Source organism: Symphodus melops, assembly GCF_947650265.1.
Source record: "Symphodus melops genome assembly, chromosome: 2".
NCBI lineage: Eukaryota > Metazoa > Chordata > Actinopteri > Labriformes > Labridae > Symphodus > Symphodus melops.
In genome coordinates this window covers 5,966,529-5,990,431 of record NC_136692.1, presented here as the reverse complement: position 1 = coordinate 5,990,431, position 23,903 = coordinate 5,966,529, and the positions used below count along the sequence as shown (strand labels likewise).

The 23,903-nt window shown below is 44.8% G+C and overlaps 1 protein-coding gene across 5 annotated transcripts in view; it reads left to right on the top strand.

Moving 5' to 3' along the window:
- tnrc6c2 (trinucleotide repeat containing adaptor 6C2) overlaps positions 1-23,903 on the top strand; it is a 132,320-nt gene that overhangs the window by 69,225 nt on the left and 39,192 nt on the right. For 4 of the 5 annotated variants that reach the window (XM_079337897.1, XM_079337896.1, XM_079337893.1 and 1 more), the window contains exons 1-3: positions 12,531-13,159; positions 22,825-22,925; positions 23,323-23,344. In XM_079337897.1, the coding sequence (XP_079194023.1) occupies positions 22,863-22,925; positions 23,323-23,344 (85 nt within the window). In that variant the 5' untranslated portion in view covers positions 12,531-13,159; positions 22,825-22,862. Of the gene's footprint in view, positions 1-12,530; positions 13,160-22,824; positions 22,926-23,322; positions 23,345-23,903 lie in introns of those variants that run through there. The other variant, XM_079337894.1, reaches the window with a different exon arrangement.

Sequence of the window (23,903 nt, the reverse complement as noted above, 5' to 3'; positions counted from 1 at the left end):
AACATGTAACATATTTTGTTGCTTTCTACAGGTTTTGTGGCTCTGTGACATCTCCAAGTCATCTGTACTAAGTTGTCTTCATGCTGTCAGAAGCTACTACTTTGATGCACAGTACACTGTGCTCTCTCTTCACTAGCCTCGGTTGTACAGTTAGATTTGGAATGACTGACATCACAAATCGAGCATGTTACTGACAATGAACTTCACAGATAAACTCTCTGCGACTACCAAGCAATGTTAATGTGCAATTGATGCTCGATTGTTAGTTTTAGTCTACCTGATACCAACTTGTTTGGCAATGGCTACTACTGATCATGTTTCACCTTGTCAGCTCACAACTTTCCACAACTCTTATCCCTCCAAAAAAAAACACAGACACCCTCCAGGCTGAATCAATAAAATCTAAATCTCAGTGTCCACAAAAGACAGAAAAAGTCCACACACACTCCACTAAAACCTCAACCCACCCTAGACAGATTTGCTATCCCCTCTGTCCACAGGTCACTCTTTAATCCCACGTCTCTGTCTGTCAGGTGTGTTGGAGTTTGCGTGTCTCTGTATACATACGTGTTTATATGTGAAGTGAAACGCAGCAGGGTTTATATTCTGTCTCTGTGTGATGTGCTGCAAACAAAGGTGGGATCACGCGTCCCCAGTCTGCGCTGCAGCAGGACTGTAAGTGGTCTTCCATTACGAAGAGAACAGCCTCGCTGCGTGCCGGCCCACCTGCCTCGGTGAATCCTCTCTGCTTTCACCAATGAATACCCTGGAGACAGTCGCTGCTCCTCTACAGTCTGCTGGTGTTTACCAAAAGGGAAATGACGAGAGAGAGAGAGAGAGAGAGAGAGAGAGAGAGAGAAAACATATTGCTACGTTGTGCAGCAACTGTGGCACAATATGCCTGAGCTGACGTTTATGACTGTTTAGATAGCCATAACCACAGCAGGCGGCGGTGCTAATAATGCTGTGTAGACATTAGCCCAGGTGGGAATATGTCAGCGTTGCGTCGCAATCGCACAAATTGCCACTTCTATTGTTGAGTAATTAATGCTTAATTAGGATGCTTGCTTCAATCAGCTGCAAGGTCGTTAAGCGGGGTGTTGCACGCGCTATAAACAAATGTTGCCTTTACCAATGCAAATCATGCTGTCGCTTTTTCTTTTTTTTTTCCTGTGCCCTCTTTTTGTCCTTGTTCCGCCAAGCATACGGCGTAAGCATGCCAAGGCATCCATCTTGAGGAGGATGTGGGTGCTAAAGGATTGAACAAGGTTCCTCTTGTGCTGCTTTGCAACGCTGCCGAGATTCTATGTTGTCTTTTTGCCCCTCTCTCTCTTCTTTCCTATGTGCTACATTGTGTCTCCCGGTTGTTATGTGAAGATAAATCCTCTGTGCCACCTTCCTGTCACACTCCAACCTATGGAAGGAGGCTGGGAGGGAGGAGGAGGGATGGATTGGATGGGGGGTGGGGGGGGTAAAGTTAGTGGAGAAAAGGGTGTGTGTGTGTATAGGGAGGTAAAGCTTAGTTGGGGGAGGAGAGGCGGAGAGGAGAGCGTGCAGCGTGCAGCTGGTGGAGGCAGAGATGAGCGGAGGCGTGAAATTGGCACTGCACCGTCCACCACCCTCAGCCCCCACTTCAAGATCAACCTCGCCCCTGCTTGCCCCCTTCGCTTTGTTCCAGTGCGGACGAGACCCTGTCTGCACCGACTATAGAACTTATAGTAACACGTGTTTGTGTGCCTGCACCCCAAAATGCTACATATGACTCCAGTCTGCCCAAGTGATGCACTCCCTCCTCTTAAAGGCATCTCTTCATTGACACACATACCCACCCTCGCACACACAAGCACACTTCACCCCACCTCCCTTCCCCTTCCTTCGGAGTGGTCATAACTCACCTTAATTGTATTTGGTAGGTGGTGCTCACACGTAGAGTGCATGGTGAATTGTCGTGGAGACCATGAGGGAGCAGAGATGATGGGAGTGAGGGCAAGGTGCTGCAAGGAGGGAAAAGGTGGACCAATATGCCCCCCCCCCCTCTTGAAAACACATATTCAACACACTCAAAAACACATACTCAAACTCAGCATGCATGAAAAATAATAATAATAAGCTCATCAGGCCAGGGCTGAGGTTTCCGGTTTCCTCTGCTGCTGTGTTGAATAGTCTCAGATAATTAAAGCTACAACCACAACTGTACCGTCCAGAGCCCTGTGAGCCCTCCTTTGTTACCCCATTAGCAACTAACCTGGAGAACATGCTATCAGTCTCACACACACACAGACACGCACACACACACACTCACCAAAAGAGAGTCAGTAGGATACTAATCAGCTGTGCTGGGAGTCTATTGGAGGAGCCTGTATGTGGTATTTATCTGAACAGGTCCAAGGGAGGAAGATGAAAAGAGACAGGAAACAGGAAATCCTTTTAAGGATTGGACTCGATCAATGAAGATCATCAGAGAACGTTCGAAGGGACACAAGTAGTTTCCATCGTCCTGTTTGTTAAAAAGAAAAACATCATCACATGCACACTGCTCTGTGTTATACATATGATGAAAGAGGCACATATGGGAGTGTATTGGGTAATATTAAACTACTCCAGTTCAGTCTCAAGTCGTGAGGCACCTTTTGAAACTTTTAATCGCTCTTTGTTTTGATTCCACACATTTATTATTCTAGGTTTATTCCTCACCATTTGCTCACACCGTGTTTGATTTGAATCTCATGATTATAAATAAAAAAAACAGGCGGATGGAAATATAACACAATATTTTCCAAGATAACTAGATATATCTTTCACCATGTAGGTTGATAAAAACATGTCTCTGTTCCGTGTGTTAAATGTTATACATGTATGAAGTTTACATGTGTATACAGTACTTCATTTGCCTTCTACTTTTTGCCAATAACAAATAGAGGTTTCCAGGTTCAGCGGGGATTTTGTGGACAAGGTGTTGAATGTGTTGCTGTCATACGTGGACTGGTAATGAGAAGCTGATTGACTTTCCTTTGCAGCCTCAAGCAGCAGTGCAGAATAAGAGCTAACCTCTCCATTGTTGTCTCTTCGCCCTCCTCTTTTATCTTTCCTTTAGTGGTCAAGAGAAGGAAGCAATTCCAGCCAGGTTCTACTTCATACCTTCAATTTGTCTTTTGCTGCTCTCTCTCCTGTCCTCCCCCTCCCCTCCCTTTCCATTCTCCACTGCCCCCCCCCTCCCCCTTCCCCTCTGCATGTCTCCTTTTCTCCATCCATCTTTCTGTCTGTATGTGTCACTCGCCCTCTCTCTCTCTCTCTCCTGGTGCAAGGTGATGGAGGCAGGGTGTGTGTGGGTCTCAGAGAGCACGCCTCAGGGATTATACAGCCCGCTCGCATGAAAGATTCATGATGCTCAGTAGTGTGTGTGTGTTTGTGTGTGTGTGTGTGTGTGTGTGTGTGTGTGTGTGTCTCATGCTCGGGCACTGACTGGAAAAAGGGAACAGGCAGAGACAGAGAAAAAAGGGAAAGAGGGTGGGGGGTAGGAGTGTGAGGGGGAGTGCAGGGTACAGAGTGTGAGACAAATCTACGGTGCACAGCATGGCTAACTCTCCAGGCTACGATTATTACAGGCTTCTTTGCTCACACTTTGAAACACCCTCTTGGTGAGGCATTGCTTACAGGAATGAACCCAGGAAAAAAATGTAGAGCAAAAATGTTGTTGACACTCTTCATTGACTTCTCATTCTTTTTTTTGTGGTGGCGGGGATGTTTTTCAGATAAATCGAAGCTCAGTAGCCAGGAAATTAAACTATAATCTATACATTTGATTTGTGAGAAGTCAAGATGTTTGTGTGTAATGTAGAGGGTTTTTTTTTTTTTTTTTAAATCCACGGTCATCTCAGTGTGAACTACTGGACTGGACAGAGGTTTGAATCTGTACAGCTGCTGAGTATCAACACATGAATCATCTCATGCCTAATACCTGTGCATCATGTTGAATATCTGATTACATGTGAGGACTGGCTTTCCAGCAGAGCAGCCCGCTGCTACGTCACAGTTTGATTGGCGCTGGCAGGATTCGCTAACAATATGGAGGAGCAGCAGCTGTGACAGCGTAAATATACAAAATAATGTCCCGCCATAAATTTAGCATACTTAGCATACCCACAGTGAACATAATGCTCCTGGATGATTACAAAAAAAAAAGAGAGAGAATTCGGTTGCTGGAGTAACGTCGTAGTAAAAAGCAGGCGGTCACATGATGCAGGAGAGAGGATGTGATGATGAGAGTATGATGCTTTTATATTAACGCTACATGTAGTTTGACATGTTCATAAAATCAACTAAAGAGTGGAGAAGAACATACTGGCAGACAGAACACACGGTTAGGTAGTTTGGTTACATGCACAGAGATGGTACAGAGTGAGCACGATGCAGCCTATGGTCGTGTGCTGGTTGCAGAGTATAGACTTCATCACCGTCTCTTTCATCTTTCTGGATGTTTCCTGCTGCTTTCTGTCATCAGATCGCTCTCACCTAAAGCACAAATGCGACTCACCCTGGAAATGTCTGAAGTGGTTTGCACACGTGAAAGAGCGTAGGAGGAGAGATGTGTTTTCTTACGGAGAGAAGTCACAACAGTTGGACCCTTTTAAGCAATTACACAAACGCAAAGTTGTCTTTTCCAGTAAATCGCCTCTTGCTTTTTGTTCACAGACATGCTTCAATACTCCGTGTGACAAAGATAAAGAGAGGGCTGAAAAGCGTTGCCCTGACTCGTTGTGCAGTTGTTGAATAGCTGATGCCAAACATCTAAAAAGATGCTGATTACATTTCTGTTACAATTTGACTCACCGTGTCACCACGTTGTAATTCCTCACAGTGACACATTATGACATGGAAGAAGGTAACGTGAACTGAATTGGCCAAAGAAGGAGTTCAGAACGTGATAATGGAAGAAGAGAAACACAACAGGATAAATGTCACAAAGAGGTGAAACTGAATGATTACATTACTTCTGCTCTTTTCAGTTGTCTGAGTCATTTTACATTCAGTTGATCAGACATTGTGATGTGTTTACAGAATCGCTCTATTATCATGATTGTGGGCTACATATCGTGTGTTGTGTGGTGTTGTAGCATATGGAGCTGAGTTTCCCCGGGATTCCCCTCACCTTGAAACACTGATGAAAGTTTTTAATAGTTTGTCATGTGAAGGAGATTACAATGTCACGGCCTACACAGAAGTACATTCAGTAGGTAGTTAAGCAAAAGTCATTTTTCTTTCTCTCTCTCTCTCTCTCTCTCTCTCTCTCTGTATGTGACTCCCCTCTTGCCAGCTCCATGCCAGGAGAGACCGTCTGGCTCAATAAGTAACATTTGCCACGAGCTTCTCAGCCAGAGGAAGTGTGCCATTGCCAAGTGTCTATTGGTGTAGGACAACTCTATTCATGTGCAGTCACCTTGGCACTTTGTCTGTGAACAGAGGGGAGGAAAGCAGAGTAGTGGCAGTGGCATGTGTGTGTGTGTGTGTGTGTGTTTATCTTAGCCTCAATGGGTGCTCTGTAATAGCTCCACACAGGCCTGTCACCCCCTCCTCCTCTGTCCAGCGTCTTCAAACACATTACATTATTGCAGCTTTTGATTGCATTTCAGATTAGAGCGTGCTGGTGGAATGAGAGCACAAGAGTCAGATAGACCGGGATAGAGAGACGGAAAAATGGTGGCAGGGAGAAAGAGATGGATGAGGGTGAGGGATACAGAATGTAGGAGGAGAGGAAGGGCAGATCAAGGGGAGACACAGACAGATAGAAAGGATGAGAGAGAGACTTTAAAGAAAGACAGAAAAAACAGAAAAATAAAGAAAGAAAAAGCCTCTGGGGGAGCACATTATACGGCCGTTACCCCCCTCCGGTGCGGCAGCGAATGGAGGAGGCTGAGTACCCACTATTCCAGTGACCTTGGAGGTCAGATGGAGGAAAGCAGCATTAATCAAAGTGACGCCCAGGCTGAGGAGGATGTTAGCAGGCAGCAATGCTCAAAACAACCCCTCCGCCCCCCCCCCCCCCCCGCCCCCCCACCACCACCACCACCACCACTGCCACCAACTCACACCCACCTATCAACACTACTCACACACATCCCTCCTGCCCTCCTCACGTAGACTTTACCTCCACATGTATTTGCATTCTCCTCTACATTCTTGTATTTGTTGTCTTTTTGTCATTCTGTTCCTTGCTTTTCAAATATCACTCTCTGTCTCTTTTTTTTTTTTCTTCCTGCACCCGCCTCCATCCATCTCCCCCCATTCTCCTCTTTGTATGCCCTTAACCCTCTCTGGATCTCTGGCTACAAACAGTGAATTAACCCATCTCCACCCCTGTGTTAATGGACTTCTAAATACCAGCTCTTGCCTGTGGATATGCCACCAACATTTACATTGGATGTGAGATTGAGTTAGTTGGCCCCTGGCCACTTGCAGATGGGTAGACATTGATTCGCTTGTTGTGCTCTTTGCATTTGAGCATATATTTGTGGCGATGGCTGATGGGGAGTCAGATTTGAATGTTTGTGCAGAGGCACATGTGATGAGTTAACATGCAGTGCGAGACCCGGCCCATACTCACATGCCCTTTCCTCTAACGTTGTAAACACATATTATGCAGACGCAATCATTTTTCACAGTATTGCACAGGTTTGACCTGCAGTCCCATGTCAAATATCAAACATAGGTATGTTCAAGTTCTTTTTCATAACAACAGCAAAATAATCATGCTATAGTTTTTTTTCCAATTGTTTGACTATTTAGGATAAAGCTGCTACTTCCTCTGATTTCTACACTTTGAGATCCATGCAGCTACAATAGGACTTTGTGTCTGTGCAATGTCAGCCAGCCAGTGAAAAATAAAGTCAACAAGCAGGTGTGTACATGTGGTACTTCTGTGTGTCAGTCAATACAAGCCAATCAATACACCCAGGGCCCTCGCCGAATAAGGTGTGTGTTTTATTGTGTGTGTGACAGGGAGAGGGAGAGAGAGAGAGAGAGAGTGTGTGTGTGTGTGTGTGTGTGTGTGTGTGTGGGTGTGTGAGTTTAGGTTGGGGGTTGTTAAAGGAGGCTGGGTTAATCTGTGACCGCTCGTCTGCGCTGATGATAGTATCGATCTGGTGAAGATCATGTGAAGGTCAGGATATGTTGTCTCTGTTTGGACCGCCTTGATCTTAATACACTGTCTGTCCTTTCACTGCTGCTCGAGAACACTTAAAATCACTTGATTCCTCATAGAAACGTCAAATATAACAGTCGCGATCTATAAAGAACACGGCAGAGAAATAAATCCTTGGCTTCATGTTTTTGACGAAGGAGTTTAAAGATAAGGTTGACGTATTTTTTCCACTATTTGAGTGAAGGGAAAGTGGAAAAGTCAGACATTATTATAATCAACTTATTCAGCAAAAAGAGTGCAAAGGCAGGAGAGTGCATCCTGTGATGTTGGCTCCCTTTTTTCTTTTGATTGACACCTCTACTACCTTCCATCTCTTTGGGTCATTGTAATCATTTCAGAATGATGAAACAGAAACTAGGCTTGTTAGTACTTAATTATTCATTTGAATCCATAAAGGCAATCAATTAAGCTTAAGTGTGCAATAAATCTGATTAACCAGTCAGTTCCCAAAACACCATAAAATCCACGCAGGTCTTATACCCTGGTAATGAGTTTGTGAGTGGCAAGGGGGAAGGGGCTAATAAGTGAGGGTGCTCTGCCACAAACACACGCACACGCGCACACACACACACACACACACACACACACACACACACACACACACACAAACACACACTACACAGGCTACTGTTGTGCTCTATACAGTGTTTTTTGAAGGAGGAGGGGGGAGGGGTGATAATTTAAGGTATTAGCTATTGGGGATGAAAGATAAGCAGGGCTTAATGTATGCTAATATTAAGGTCTGCAGCGTGTAACAAAATAAAGCGAGGTCATCAGGAAAAGGCGCTGTTGTAATTAATAGATGAATTCATTACAAAAACAATGACTCAGTTCAGAAACACTCGTTTACAAGATAAGGGCATTTGAAATGAAAATGTGTTGACGATGAGAGCTGCTGGATTCAACCTGCAGTTGCTGTTTGTGCAGCGTGTGTGTCTGGCTGTGTGTGTGTGTGTGTGTGTATGTTTGATTGGGCGAATATGCCGGCCTCTTTTCCGCCACCGCTGTATCATTCCTCATTATTCTCTGACACACGCGCTCACTGCCTCTCCGCTTTCCTCCCTTTATTCCAGCCTTCTTTCTCTCTCTCTCTCTCTCCCTCCCTCTCTCTCTTTCTCTCCCTCCCTCTCTTGCTGGCCTTTACCTGCTCGCTGGCCTCAGGGGAAATTACCACAGCTCAGAAACGCTGTCCTACTGCACTGCAACGCTCTGCTCTGCCCTTCCTCCACACGTACAGTGCACACATATGGACACCCACAAACACACACAGGATGCATGCACTCTAAAAACACCCCCACATAGACACAGAGGCTGCATAGTGGCCTTATAGTCACTGCAAATACGGTTTCTTCTTTCTATTGTCTGTCTCCCATTATATATTATTTGCTCTGTGAAGGCACAGCTATACATGGAGGAGAAAAGCATTTTGTTTTCAAGGTCTGCACTGTATTTGTATGCAGTGGGGCTTATAATGTATCTATTTGTCTATTATGTGAAGAATATGTAAAAATAACTGATCCCATGTTTGTATGTACATGTTTGCATGAGAGCGTGTGAGTGTGCATAAATTACTCTACCTAACAGCTTTATGTGCCAGACCTCTTTCGTTCAGGGTAATTCACCCTTTAGTCTTAATGAAAGTTAATGAAAAGGATCCCTCCTCCTCTTATGGACTAGCACGCTTTCAGCTTGGCAGTCTGTTTTATCTAGCACCGCGAGGCTGAGGACCTTGGAAATGAGCAATACAGCAGAGTTTTACCAATCTTCACCGTCATTTAATGGATAGGCACTTCAATCCCGTCGCTAATCAGAATAAGAGAAACTCAAAATGAACGTTTCAACTCAATCGCATGGCGAGCACTTTCAAAATTTCGCCTAAAAAGCGGCAGGACTGGAGGACTTGCTGAGCCACATTTCGTCTTTTATGTGCCAGTAGGAGATGGTTTCATTCGGCTCCTCTGTCAGAATTATCATCATGACGGTCCCTTTGCATATGTCAAGTCATGCCTTTGGAAATGTCACTTTGAGCGAAGCAGCAGTAGCTCGCCGTCTGCATTTTGATTACTCGCATGCGTAAAGTCCAGGCTGTAGGAGACGATGGAGTATTCATTATCAATACAAAAAAAAAGTGACACCCCTTATTCATTAGTCATTCTGCATAAGCAAACATAAATGTCTTCTTCTACATCACTGAGTCAGGGGACTGAGGGTTTAATATTTAAGATCTACTTTCTGGACTCGCTGCTTGCATGAAATGTTTGGCTTCCTCTCAGATCATGTTTGTTTGGTTAATTCCACATGATTAACTGTTAAGATGAGGCATTTAGTGAGGGGCTTTGTGCTGAAGAATAAGGCAAAAACAAAAAGATTTTGAGAAAAAGAGAATCCTTTGATGATCCTGTAAATTCATCTGGCGTGTCATAAACTATGGAATATATTTTGACTGCTCGAGCAAAAATACAGCCTATTGGGATTCTTTTTATGTAATGTGTCTGCTGATGTGTCTGCCTTTTATGAATGTCTGCGATTATTAATGTTTCTGGATGGAGATACGTACTCTCATGGGAACCATGTTTAAATGATAAAATGTAACCACAGAGCACATGCATAAAATATGCACAGAGCAACGCAACACAGAGGAGTGTGTGCATGTGTGATGGGAGAATAAAGTGAGTGTGTTTATGGTATGCGGAAGAATGTGCAGATCGGTGTGTGCACATGCATTCTTGCGTGCATTTGTGCACGTGTGAGTGTCTGAGCAGACTCCGGCGGCAAGCTTGAAATTAAAACCTTAAGCGGAACGCGTCACATGATTGAACTGGAATTAAAACAAAAGGCAGAGGAGCAGACTGGAAATATGAAGAGAGGAGACAACCAGAGGTGGTGATGTGTGTGTGTGTCTGAGAAAGAAGGGAGAGAGTGATTCCCTCTGCTGCATTCCTACGGCTTGTGTCTGGGCTGTTTCTTATCAGAACGTCAGGCGGGCCTTTCCCATTGGCTCCCTTCTTTCAGCAGTCTGTTTTTAAAAGTGAAAGCAAATGTGGGAATGGGCGAGTCTAAGAAACATCTCAGAGGCACTTAAAAGAAAACAGTGATGTGCTGGAGAAGCCTTCAGCTGGTCTTGAGGCTTTATGATGGTAGATTCCTGTCCACAACTCGGATAACTCACAAGAGTCTGCACGCACGAGCTGCAACCGCAAGCCGTGCATGCACTGTGGTTTGCACGATGTAATAACTCATAACTGATTATCCAAGTAGGCACGTTAGAATCACTTTTACACACCATGTTCTCATGCAACACAAGTTACTTAGGTGGCATGAAAGTAGGAAAATTCCTCTATATGGATTAATGGTCTGTGATCCTCGGTGAACTACATCTCCCTTAAGGCGTTCCTGAAGGCGTTCCTCTCTGTGCTCTCACCTCTCTTAACCCTGAGCGTGGAACATCTGCTTTCTCCATTCAGTTGGAGCTTGCTATTTTCATAGCTCTGGGCATGTTGCCTTGAAAAGGAAGGGAAAAAAAATTGGCCGGGCCCCTGGCTTTTTCATTAGCAGTCCCCCCCGCCCCCAGTAGTGTATAGGAGGCCAGAGCTTTGCTGAGAGAGTTCTCACTGGTCAGCCTTCCCCTTTGTGGTCTGCAGCCTTGACCTGTTCCAACCTCACAGAGAGAAGAGAGTGTGTGTGTGTGTGATTTGGTGTGTGTGTTTGTGCACAATCATTTCCATAAGAAAGGAGTGCAGAGAATGGACAGGGGCCACATTTTCTTTCCCTGAGATGGCTACATACGCAGTTCAGGGGCACAAGGGCGACCTCATCCATCATGTTGAGAATAGCCGGGAATTATGGCCCAAAGTTTCTTGTATCATGTGATCAAGAGATTCTTGGAAAAGGTCATGTTAGGTAGGGAAACTTCAGGGAGGCTCTTAAAGAGACATTGGAGTATGCTGGATAAAGTTCAAGAGTTCCACATGAGTTTTTGATTCAAATACCTCTGCTGTATTTTTGCACTTTTTGCCCATGAGTCACATGCAGTGTGGTGTCTTGTTTCTGCAGTATGTCCTATTACAAAGTATTTTATATAAAATTGATTGATGTCCATTGTTCCATTGTGTCCAACATCTGCTTTGTGTATGTCTAATCCCAGCAGTTTGTACTTCTTACTCTGCTGCCTTTAAAAAGCTCCAACATTACATTTTCCCTTGGAAGTCAGATTCCTATTAAATGCAGGATATAAAACCAACTTATCTTGGGCATCTTAGAGAAAGATGACTTATAGTGTTATTGATTTAGGCTGACCACATACAACACAAAAATACTGCTTACATATTAGTGCAGTAATAATGCATAATAACAGTCTGAAAGGAGTGTTCTTCTGCAAAGTAATTTTACCATCTCATAAATTAAAGTATTCCTGGCTAAATAGCATGATAAAGACAGGCATGTTACTAGTATAAAAATGTGTGCATGCAGACACTGCTAACATATGTAGCGTCCTGGTAACATTTGGCTGTTTTTCTTCTTTCACTTTTAATGACCAATGGGGGGCAGTGCAACAAGCTCAAAACACAGCAGGCTTAATGTGTTTGATAATGATGCTGATGGGAATGGTGACAGTCAATCTTTAAAAATGTTATAAGCCCCATCAATAAGTCAGAAGACTCTAAACTGAGGAAGGAACTGAAGGGAAGACCAGAGCAGAAAAATGTCCAAGAAGTACAGCAAAATAATATAATGCAGGCAGAGGGCAGACTCATTGTGCAATAGCCTATCAATCTGCCTTCAAATAAAATGTCTAAATTCCTTTCCAAGACTAATATGAGTATTATCATAATAAATGTAATGCTTAATAGCATTGTTATATGCGCCATTTAAAAAATGCCTCTGAAAGATTACAATTAAATACGAGCTTATATTTGGGTTTCTGAACAATGACAGCGTCACATCTGTTTCCTTTTAAAGCCACAGTATGAGCTGCATGCTTCAGCAATTAGACATCGGAAATATGAGCTCGAGCTCGTCCATCCTCTGTGAGTGAGTCCGCTTGGAAGGTTTGGAGAAGGGAGGGGGCGTGGCTAGCTCGTGGTGGGCGGAGTTAGCGTCCGTTGTTTTGGTTGGTCGGGAGTGACGTTTCTGGAGCCACTTCCTTGTCTGGCTAGCTCCCTGTGAGGAGGAGAGGGTAGACTGCGGTGTTGTTAGTTTGAACAAAATGGCTGCGAGAGCACTGTCAACGAGAGCTCACTGAACGCCTACCGGATCCTCTCAAGAATGTATTTCCCCGGAGTCGTTTCTCACTTTGCATTCTCGGTAGCCAGCCCGTCGCTAGTCGTCCAGCTGGCGACCTAAACAAACAAAAAAAAACATTTCTTTTTTGCACTTTAGAGCAAGTTGGCTGCCTGACGGCCGTCGGCTTGATCCCTATACGCGAACTCATCATCGGCGATTTTTTATTTTTTTAAACGTAAAGCTGCCTGATTTCTCCGGTTTGCAACCCGTGCAACGCCAACCAGCGAGAACATTACCTGACATTTTTTGCTGCTTTTGAAAGTCGTTCTCATCGTGTTTATTTTTTGTTTATTTTATTTTTTATGGTCCCCCTCCCCGCCCCCTTGTTTATCGTGACGTTTCAACAAACAGTCTTTGGGCTTGTGTACCTATTTCACAGCATTTTTTTCTATTTTTCTTTTTGTCGTTGCTCAAAGCATTAAAACCGTACTTGCTGTGTATATATACATATATATCTATATATATATATATCTCTGGCTAGTAGCCTTTGTTTACCTCGTTATCTTGTCACCACCAAGTCGGCTTATCTGCCAAGTGCGACTTTAACTGCGTCTGCATCTTTTGCTCCATCTCTTTACGGGTATATATCCTCAGAGAAGAATGCTTTTTTCTGCTCATGTTTTTTCTGCCATGCACCGACTCTTCACTGAAAGCTGCCAAAGCTCTGGTTGACACAAGGTAAGTTTGAAAGCTGCAACCTTTTTCTCTCACTGTGGAAAAATGAAATGCCACTGCTGATAGGTGTTAAGGAAAGCTGGCCTTGTTGCTCAATAAAAAGGTGAAAACATTTGGTGACTATATGGTTATTGGGTATTTTACTGAGTTTCTTTGCCTTTCTTAGTCTAACTCGGTCGTTTACAACTTCGGCGTAAATACTACAGCAGGAAATGTCAAGTGCCACGTAATTAAACCTGCATTATTCCCACTGCTGCAATGTCGCTGTTCTTTTGCTGTATTCATGTTGTATGTCCTTTGGAATTACTTGAGGGATTTTACATAAAAAAAATGATGATGTGCTTGGTGGACCCCATTTTTTTAGGTGGTCCCCTACCCCCACGTATTTTAGGGGCTCCCCTAAAAAATGCGGGGTATAGTAAGCTGTTTAATAAGACTTGAGTTACGGGTCTCTCGTTTGCTGCCATTTCAAATGCACGATATGGTTCTGGACTAAATGCTTTATTTGAGTGGGCTCGACGTGAAAATGTTGGGAACTTTAGTGTTATATCATCGCTCTTTCAGGATTGGCTGAGTGGGCTGGAACACACTCAGGACATGTGAGGGTTTCTTCAGCACACTGAGGGGGACTGGGCTTGTCCTTTTACTGATCCTGTGCTTATTTCGAGGTGTTTCTGTGCTATTCTAAACAAATCATACAGAGTAGTTTATTATTAAAGTAGCTGATTGATTTGTTTTTAATGCTAGACTTTGTAGCTTTAGTGTTGTTTTTTTAAATTTATTATTAATATTATTTGAGAAACACGGTTTTATATAGACAGTGCAGTTGTTGCCCCTACTTCGTGTTTAATTCTTCCTGTAGCTGTATCACATGGCGTATCTTGCACACTTTTGTTCATTCCACTACACTAATTCCACGTACATTATTAAACATAGCCGTCCTGTCTCTCTTCCCTCCATTCCTCCACCCTCAGCGAGGAAAAAAAAAAAAAAAGAAACCGGGGGATTCTGATTGAACTGTCGCCTTCCATTGCTTCCCCCCTTCCTGCATCCTGTCCCCAGGCACTGGAGTATAGCTTTTAATATCTCCTCCGCGTGTCTTAATTGAAGTACATAATTTCCCGTTCAATTTCAAACCCCCCCCCCCCCAAACATCTCTGTCACCGTTGTCCTATCTCTATCGTCACACACCAGTGAGGTGATGAAATGAAAAATGCCCGTACTTGTGTACATTTGCGTTTGTGTTGTTCTAAACATATGCGTGTGTCTCTGCCACCTCCTGGACCCTCAAGTGTGTTGTTGTTCTGCAGAGGTTGTGTGTTTGGGTCTGATTCAGCCTGTGACTGCACACAGGGAATTCCTCTCCGTTTTTTTTTTTGTCAAGGGAGTGTGTGAACGTTGATGTCAAGCTCCAAAGCAGTGGCAGCCGGTTAATGCCCCTGCAGTTGTTAATCAGGTCATGAGCTGCCTCCTGCATGCTTTAGACAGCCAGCTGACTCCCAGACACACACACACACACACACACACACACACACACACACACACACACACACAGAGCCCTGTTCTTACCCAGGGTCAAGGGTCCTCCTTTATGCACACCAATTTCTTCCAAAAGGTTTTGGAGCACGCAGTGAGGGGGTGGCTGTGAAAAGATGTTGCAGGGGCCCTCTGGTGTGTATGTAGTGAACGGGGGAAAAGCAGGACCTTAAGCATGGTAGGAGGAGGAAAGCTGTTTGGTCGATATAACTAGTGCAGGTACGTTTTAACCTTCCAAGCTCCTGCTTGTTTTTGCACAGAGCCCTCAACTTCTATGGGGATGTCATTCAATCACCAGCATGCAGGGGACGATGAACCTTCAAATTAGGATTTGAAATGTTTCCTCAGCTCTGTTATTAATGGGAAGCAGTATTTAGTTTTTGGGAGCACTAAAAGCTCTCTGAATAATCAGTTCTTTCTTATCGTCGACCTCTCCCCAACAAAACAGAGTGTGGATTTCAGCCTCTCCTCTCGCTGAGTCCCAGACTCAACAAATTATATTACTTCTTTTGCCATGTTGGCAGCGCACAAGCAAGGGAGTCCATAACCTATTTTGGCTCAGGATCCGACCAACCAGATTGTAGGCTGTTGGCATCTAGACATTGTTTGATCAGTGTGTATTGTTACAAAACCACAAGGATGAACCCTGGCAGTCGGTCCATCTGCAGCCCCTTATCACACACGAGGCAGACTCATTTGTTTGAAAGGAAACCCAAAGCTGGCTTCCCCTTGTCTGACCCTTTAATAGACATAACATGAACATGAGTCCGGTCATTAGGTGTCCATCACTTGCATGGTTTCCACTGCAGGGCCAAAAGGACCCACGGTGAGCGTGGCTGTTTCTCCTGTTTTAGTTTCCATTTCTTTACAGTACACAGGTTATCTGTCAGTCTTAAGAAAAGGGTCTGTATGGTCTATGCCTTCATTGACCTGAATGAAGGCCTGACCCTGGTTGGTACTGAGCCAAGGCTATGGATGTTTTTCTTACTGCTGGCTGTAGGCTGCTGCTTCAGTCAGGAGGCGTCGACAGCAGAGTCAGCTGGCTAAAGTTCCTCCCCTCTTCCAGTCATTGATGGGGAGCTATTTTAAAGTTAAAGAGGGGCAGAGTAGTGCTTGTCAGGCTGTGTCTGAGATCCTACGAGGGGGGGTGTATGTTGTCTGAAGTGTTGGCAGTAATAATGTTGGTAACCGGGAGGCCAGCAGGAGTTTGTCGTATCTTTAGCCCGATGGGACACAACACCACCTGAAAGTTCCGAGAACGGCTTTTGACCACGTTTTCTCTGCGAGGGATTCAAGCAGCCTGGGCCTGCCGTGGTTTCATCATCACGTGTCCGACACTGATCTGCTTTGCTGTGAGACACTGATCTCATGTTATGATGAGTCAGTCCTTTTAAGGGTACGAGGTGAAGTTTCAGTCTTGATCACAGGGTGGGCGCAGGATGTTTGTTTGTTTATGACCAACGGTCAAAGTAAAAAAAAAAAAAAAAGCTCAAACTCTGCTTTATCATGTCAGACTACGATGGGTGTTTAATGGACGAGGTACACTGAAGAGTCCTGAGGTTTTTTTTGTGGGGGGGGGGCTGTTTGTGTTAACTCCCCTCCTTCTTGTCCAACTTATGTGCCAGTGGATGCGGCAGGGGCTTCGGGGGCCCAACGGGGGTAAGCCAGTCCGGAATGGAAGCAGGGGGGGATGGGGAAAGCCAAGCTGAAACCAGTGAGCTGCTGCCTGTGAGTCTTGGCAGGGGTCCAGGGGAATGTTCGATGTGCTGAGTTTTAGTGGGGGGGGGGGGGCTAATGTTGGCTAATTGGAGAGAAGGAGAGAGGTATCACGTGGTAGCTGACAGACTCTCCAACCAGGAACGTCCAGCCTACAGTGTTTCCTTTCTTTTCTGCCCTGAGACAAACATTAGACAGCATCGCTCATTATGTAAAAGGACTTAGCGCCCTGCAGCACTCCCAAAGCTCTCGGTTAAGGCTATGTAAATAGCTTGAGCATGTGCTGGAGCTATGGCTTAGGCTAGTAAGCTCCGATCATTTGCTGCAGTCGGGACAGTTTTATCTCCTTCATGTCAACCTGAGCAGAGTCAATGAAGTTCAGGTGTTCACTTTTTCACGTGCTCGTGTTGTGATAGCGCACATTTTTAAGCGCTCGGAGATTCCATCAACACAACAGTTCTTCGGAGGATCGAATGGTGGGACTGTGACCCAGTTGAATTACAAAATAGACTTTCTTGTGCGCAGATTAAACGTGGATAACACCGAGCGGCACGGCCTAATTCATATTAATTAAAGCACTGGGTATCCGAGGATACTGAAGAATTGGAGCAAGTAAGCTGTAAGCTTCAGCACGTCATATTGCAGCTTCGGTGCCAGTGTTATTACTCTGAAAGACTGTATTAATTTGCACTATCCTCAGCGATAAGAACTGTAGGATTGTGTTGAGCTGTAATGCATATCCGCATTACATGGCTGAATTTATTAAAAGTGTCGATCCCGCGACGATATCGACGCTTCGTTCTCAATATTTCAAAGAAACAAAGCCGGCAGATTTGTTCTCGGAGAGGAAGCTGTGGACTCTGTCTCGCAGTCGTGACGTCACTCGTTATGGGTTTACAGTCGGCATTGTACATCTCTACGAGTGTGCCTACAGTTTGACAGAGGAGGCCGTCTCTTACATCTCTGTGTCTCTCTGTGTCTCGTCTCCATACATCATGTTAGGCTTTGTTCCCATCACCAAGCATGGAAATCATTTCCTCTTTTTTCTTTCAGGCTCATGTGTCATTGCGTCCACTGTTGGCAGCAGGGAACAGATGTCCGACTTTGTGTTTGTTCATGTGTTTGATTGTATAGGGCAGGACACAATGTCAAAGTGACCCTGAGGAGAGTATACCCCGACCGATCAGCCAACATGAAACGCAAACAGCCAGCCAATTAGAAACAAGTGCCTTCGGTCTAAAAGGTTTATGAACCGTTCAGATCGCATTTAGAAGTTCTCCATCGGTCAAACGTTTGAGTTTCTCCTGCTTGAAGTTTATCATAATGTATTTAGACTGGGATTCACCTCCCAGCCTCAGAGCTAAAACCATCAGTGGACACAGATTTAAACCTGACATGACAATAAAGCACGAGCACATATCGTCATAAACACACACACACACACACCAACACACTCGGCGTGACAGCTCCTTCTTGAATTCAATAAGCTGGAGCTGCCAGGGAGCAGGCCTGCTTGGTCTTGGTGCATTGTGCTGTTTTCCTTTTTAATGAGCTGCCACGGTGTTAAAGTTTCATATCGACTTGGCAGAAGGAAGCCGCAGAAGACACTGCGAGCTAATTTTCTGGAGGCAAAGCTCAAAGCTGTTATTTATAGCGCAGGTTCGAGAGTCTTCCACTTTTCACAGTCTTTGACTTTCTCTCTCTGCCTCCCCCGTCATTGTCACGTCGCACCCGCCCGCCCGCTCACTCACTGCCTCGTCTACAAATACCAACCACCGAGAATGTTTTCTGCCTACAGCTCATTGAGCAAATCTCTTCCAGTGGCAATAAAAGGTGCTATGTATTTTTCACAAGGCACCTGCTGAAAACAAAGCTGCTTACAAAGCAGGTGACCAGTGAGTCGGTTCGAGTGAAGGAGGAAAACACAGACCAACAAAAAAAATAAAGAAATATAAAGAAATCGCTATTGGCACTTATCAACTGTGGCATCGACAGGCTTGCTTTCCCGATCCCTTCAGGTCGAGTGATCACAAATGCACGCCCACACGGGTTTGAGGAAAAATGGTTGAGGCGTCTGTAGCAGTAGCAGCGGGTTTTTGAGGAATTCTATCCCCAGGTAAGAGCGGCCCGTGATAATGTTCCATGTAATAAGGCTCAGGAGAGCCCTGTGGCTTCTCTGCCGCCACTGGAATGGATGTTTGGGTTGAACGGTAATGTTGGCGGAGGTGATTGACCACATTGTGTTACCGCGACGTGACCGTACGACTTTATTTGTGCTGGAAGAGGAAAGTCTCTCTTCGCACCCTTCCGTCTCCGTCTCGTATCTCCACCTCCTCTGAGCTTGTTGTTGTTTTTGTTGTCTGCACTCGATCTTCAAACTGTTTAGAACACGTTCTCTTTGCAGCTTTTTTATTTTTTTTTTTGCCTTTCAAGTTTTCTGGGTCTTGGTGTCCCCCTTCTTTTCTCCCCATCAGTAATAACACGAGCAAACCTCTCTTTACTCCACTTCGCCTATGTCTTATCCTCTCTCCCCCCCGCCCCCGCCCCCCCCACACTCCCTCCGTTTTTCCTCTCTGTGTCTCCAGATTCTTGTTATCAAGGAGCACCAATACCTCAGTTCCTCTCTTTCCCCCCCCCCCACCCCCTCTCCCTCCCCCTCCTCGTCTGCCAGCCTCAATAACGCTCTGTTCATTTTTTCTTTCTCAGCCCCTCCATTTCTCCAGTGAGAATTCTTCCTGCCTTTCCCCTCTTCCAGCGTATAGTCTCTCTTCTTTCACTCGGTGCCCTGTCTGCCTCTCCGGCGGCTGTCGTTCTTAATTGGTGTTGCTCTGCGTCTGCTTTCATCCTCCGCCTGTTTTTTTCCCCCTTCCTCTCATCCCTCCCCCCCAACTCCCGCATCCTCATCGCTCCCTCTCCCCTTCCCACCTCCCCGTTTCCTCTGCATCCCTGGCAGAAAAAGACAGGCATCAGACAGACTGCCTCCCGCCTGTGTACATCAAGCTTCCCTGTGTGTGTGTGTGTGTGTTTTGTGTGCCATGGCTTGTGTGTGCAGAGTTTTTAGACCTTTCATTCCTGTACAGTGTGTTCCCGTCGTTGTGCCTCTTTCTATATGGCTTCGCCCTCCTTATATTCCAAGGATGAGGAACAGTTTCCTGCAGCGCTGGAAGAGAGAATAGCACTTCACGATGCCTATTTCTTTACAATTTCCCAGCAGCCTCAGTTTGCTGCTGTCTGGAGAATTTCCCGACTCAACACTTTATTAACAAGAGAACTCACCGAGTCGATGTGTCTTTGTGTCGGTGATGATTTTAAATAGAGGATGGAGGAGAAGGTTTGGCCTTATTGTGTTGCGTAGCTCAATAGTTGTTCTGCATGGTTTGATTTTTACTCTACTACAGAAACGTATTCATCATGTCTGTGAAGCCAACACACGTTGCTTTGTGTCTAACCTTGCCCTCAGTTGAACTTAGCTTAGCTCCGCCTCTTTGAGTAGCTCATAGTAGACATCATGCTTCAGTATTCAGGACATGACTACATGATGCTAGCTTGCAGAGTTATGCTAATTATTGACCAGCAGACTGAAAGCATCTGTCTGCTAAACACACATTTGTAACAAAGGCTAATACACAGAAGACTCTTGAGCATGTTGCTGAACAGCTTGCCAGTTATCAGAATACAAAGTGCAGGTAAAACAAGATGCTAGCGTGCGCTTTACGTTTGTCTTTTTGCGCATTCATACTTTTTGACATCTTATTTCTGGTAGAGTATCAAAGAAGTTAGTTTTTATCTCTTTTTAATAATCCTTTTTTCTTTTCTTTTTTTAAATTAAAGTCAAGCGGTGAACAGTAACTAGTTTAGCACGGTTACGATGCTCTGGCTAAGGTGACATCCTGGCCCGTGTAGGTCAGTGTGCCTGGAAACGCGACACGTTTAGCCTCATTGCAGTGTCATACTACCAGTGAAGGGTGAGCTCAATCGTTGAAGGCAGCAGTGACACCCCAGGGTCAGGGCTCAGGATGTGCTGGTGTCAGCAGTACTGAGTGCCAGGGTGAGAGACAGGTAAGAATATATGTCAGAGCAACAGAGGTCAGGAGGGAAGCTAACTTTAGCGCTGATGTCGTCAGCTCAAAACACAACTGGCTCCTCTCACATTACACAGAGCAACTTTTTTTTTTTTTTTTTTTTTGGTTCTCTACCAAATCCCTCCAACCCTTTGGAACATTTTGTGTGCACTTCAACATAAAGAAATGTGTAGTTAGGCCTGTCCTGATTAAACTATCAGGAGAGAACACAACAGGCCACCAGCGAGCTGCTGAAGAACAACTCTGTCACTAGCAACACTTTTTTTTTCTTCTTTTCTATAAATTGTAGCATGCACATGACAAAGAAAAACAGACTCTGAAGCAGTTAAAAGGTTTGTGTGCGTGCGTGCGTGCGTGTGTGTGTGTGTGTGTTGGTGCAGTGGGTAGCCATGTGATACCATCATGCTAAGTGGCTACAAAGGGCTTTACAGTCTCAAATACTAGACGGGAAGGTCTGAAATAAGCAGCCGCACGTGCAACACATACTAAATATAATTAACACACACACCTACATGATTTAAGCGTCTATTTATGACACTTGGAGTGCTCTGTATGAAACTAGAGCTGTGTGTCCAAGAGTGTGGGAGAGAAAGGGAGCACATTCAGATGAAGAGGCAAGCCGTGTCTCCTTCATTTTATTTGATTCTGCTTCCAAGGCTTCCTCCTTCTACATCTATATAACCTTTCTCTTTATTCCTTCTCTCAGAGACATTAACAAACCATCTGACGGTCTCTGCCAGGCCTCCCCGATCGCTCTGTGATTGACAGCTCCCTCCCTCTGCCAGTGGGAAGCGTAGTGGGAGGCAGTCCTTTCATTAATCTTGGCTTATGAGCGTTATGATTCATTTAATACATGCTCAGTTTTTGATTCATATCAGGTCCTGTGTAGGCACATGTTTTATTTTATCTTCAGTGTTCTTGTCAGGGACGGTTTACATTCATCTACATTAAAGCTCCCCGCTCTTTACCATCAGGTAATCTGTCAATAAGTGTAATAATAAGTCATAAAAAAGGGAAGGATGGCTCAGAAGCCAAAGGTTTGCTCGTGTTTCTTGGAGAATTTATGCGTTTCACTTTCACCTTTGTAAAGCTTTGACGAGCCCGTGTTTGATGTTTTAGCTTGAATTACTTTTTAAGCCTTATAGTTGGATTTCATTTCTGTCGTTAAGCATTGACACTTCATTTTTTGGGCTACGTTTTGCAGTGTGATACGAGAGAATTATTTGCGTCCAACTCTCTGCAACTTGTCACCTGAGAATCGAGGTCAGGCTTCAAAATCAAATCCTACCTTTTTTTTCTCTTTTCTTTTCTTTTCACCAGTTTCATCAAAAATGGCCGATTTGTACGAGGCCAGCTCGTGTGTGTGTGTGTGTGTGTGTGTGTGTGTGTGTGTGTGTGTGTGTGTGTGTGTGTGTGTGTGTGTGTGTGTGTGTGTGTGTGTGTGTGTGTGTGTGTGTGTGTGTGTGTGTGTGTGTGTGTGTGTGTGTGTGTGTGTGTGTGTGTGTGTGTGTGTGTGTGTGTGTGTAGGTTTTAACGTACATTTTTGTCAAACACAAGCAGAGTTAGTTCTGGTATCTTCTTACACAAGAGTCCTTGCAGCTTAAACACGTCTTTAAAAACGTAATACATTAAGACGTAGACCTAAAAGAAAAGAATCTTTTTCGGAAGCCGACAAACCGGAAGAGTTCATTCTTTCAGACTGACGTGAAGACGTGTTCGCAGGTTTCAGAGAGTTGTATCATTGATTTGATCTTGTACGTAGAGCTGCGTGTATAGATCAGCATCCCCTTGCACCTTGTGAAGACTAAACGCACATTAAGCCCCTGTGACCCTGCCTGTGTTTCTGGTAGTTTCCAGACTATGAAGATGAAGCACTTCCTCTCCCTGAGCCTGAGCCGAGCTATCTCACTCGTTTGACTCCTGCCCAGTGGAAACAGATCTGTGTCTTCTTCTTTAATTCTGTCGGCCTTTACGTCGTCTTCCTTTTGGTCCTTTTTTAATCCCTTGGCATTTATATTTATTCCGCTATAAAAGCAGCCATCCTTTTACACTGGCCTTCAATCTGAACGTTCTCTCTTTCACACTCACATGCGCCTTTACTCTTGAACGCTGCCTCACTTTTGTCCTTGAGCGTTCCCTCAGACAAGCCAACATAGTGACCATTGTACATGAAGTCTGTGAACGTGTATATTCACTCTAGGTATGCGTGTGATATTGAGACAGGATCAGAAACATGGGCCTGAACGTTGTGCTTAAAGAGTTTGTCCATGTGTAAGTAAAGGATGCTCGCTGTTCTCCTTCTCGCCTCACTCAAAACTCTTTCTCGTTCGACAGCTGAGAGAAGCTCGCAACAGAAGAACGAGAACCATTTGATGGAAGAAAAGAGAAAGAAAAAACAAGAAGAAAAGACCAAGACGGAAGTCGCTCAGAAAAAGGTGAATTTTGAAAAAAATCGTGCACGTGATCACACGACAAAACTCTCCAGTCAATGTGCTTATCTATTTTTGCTTTGACTGGCTGGCATTTGGGTCTTTGAATTGGGCCGTGAGGTCTTTCAGTAAACACTCAGATGTTTTATGAAACTCCTTAGAAACCAATTTGTGTGGCCGATTCGTAGGCAGCCAGTTTCTAAGAAAGCAACAATAACGGACTTCTTTTTTTCTGAGAGGAAAACGTGACGATGAATCATACTCACTCAGTAGCTCTTTCCCATCACTGATAAATAAAGATCGAGGGTTGGCCAGAGCACTCCTTGACTTGTCTACTGTTTGAAATGGTTGTTAAAGCCTTGCTGTATTAAACCCATCTCTCTCTCTTTGTCATTTCCTGCAGGCTGCTGATCAGAAACCCAAAGGTGAGTGTCAAGATATGAAACTACACCCTCTCATCCACCTTAACTTTAAAGGACTACACTCATAGTGCAGAAACACATTCATAAGCTCTGATTAACACAATCTGACCCACAAAGGAACACACTCACATTATATATACATGGCATCGAGCGTTCATGCACACGGATGGAAACACAGTTTGCACATGCATGCACAATTGTGCCGTTTTGACTCTGTGCTCTACAGACACACAGAGCAGAGCGGATACAGTGGAGTCTAATGCAGAGTGATGCAGAGTGACGCCTAGTCCGCCCGCAGGAGCAGGCAGTGAAGCGTGAGGGCAGCCAGACAGCACGCTGAGTGTGTGGAGGGGGGAAGTGGGGGGGGGGGGGGCAGGAGAATAAAGAAGGGTACGAAGATCAGCTGTAATGCAGATCGAGTACGACTGAAAGAGCCGTGTCCTCACGTGCCCTTGAAGTTCTTTCACCGTGGTAAAATAGACTGTGTGTTTTGAATTACCCTCAGTTTGATTTCAGGTGTTTACAAAATCCCCAGTGCTGCGTCTGTTTATACCAGCGTCTG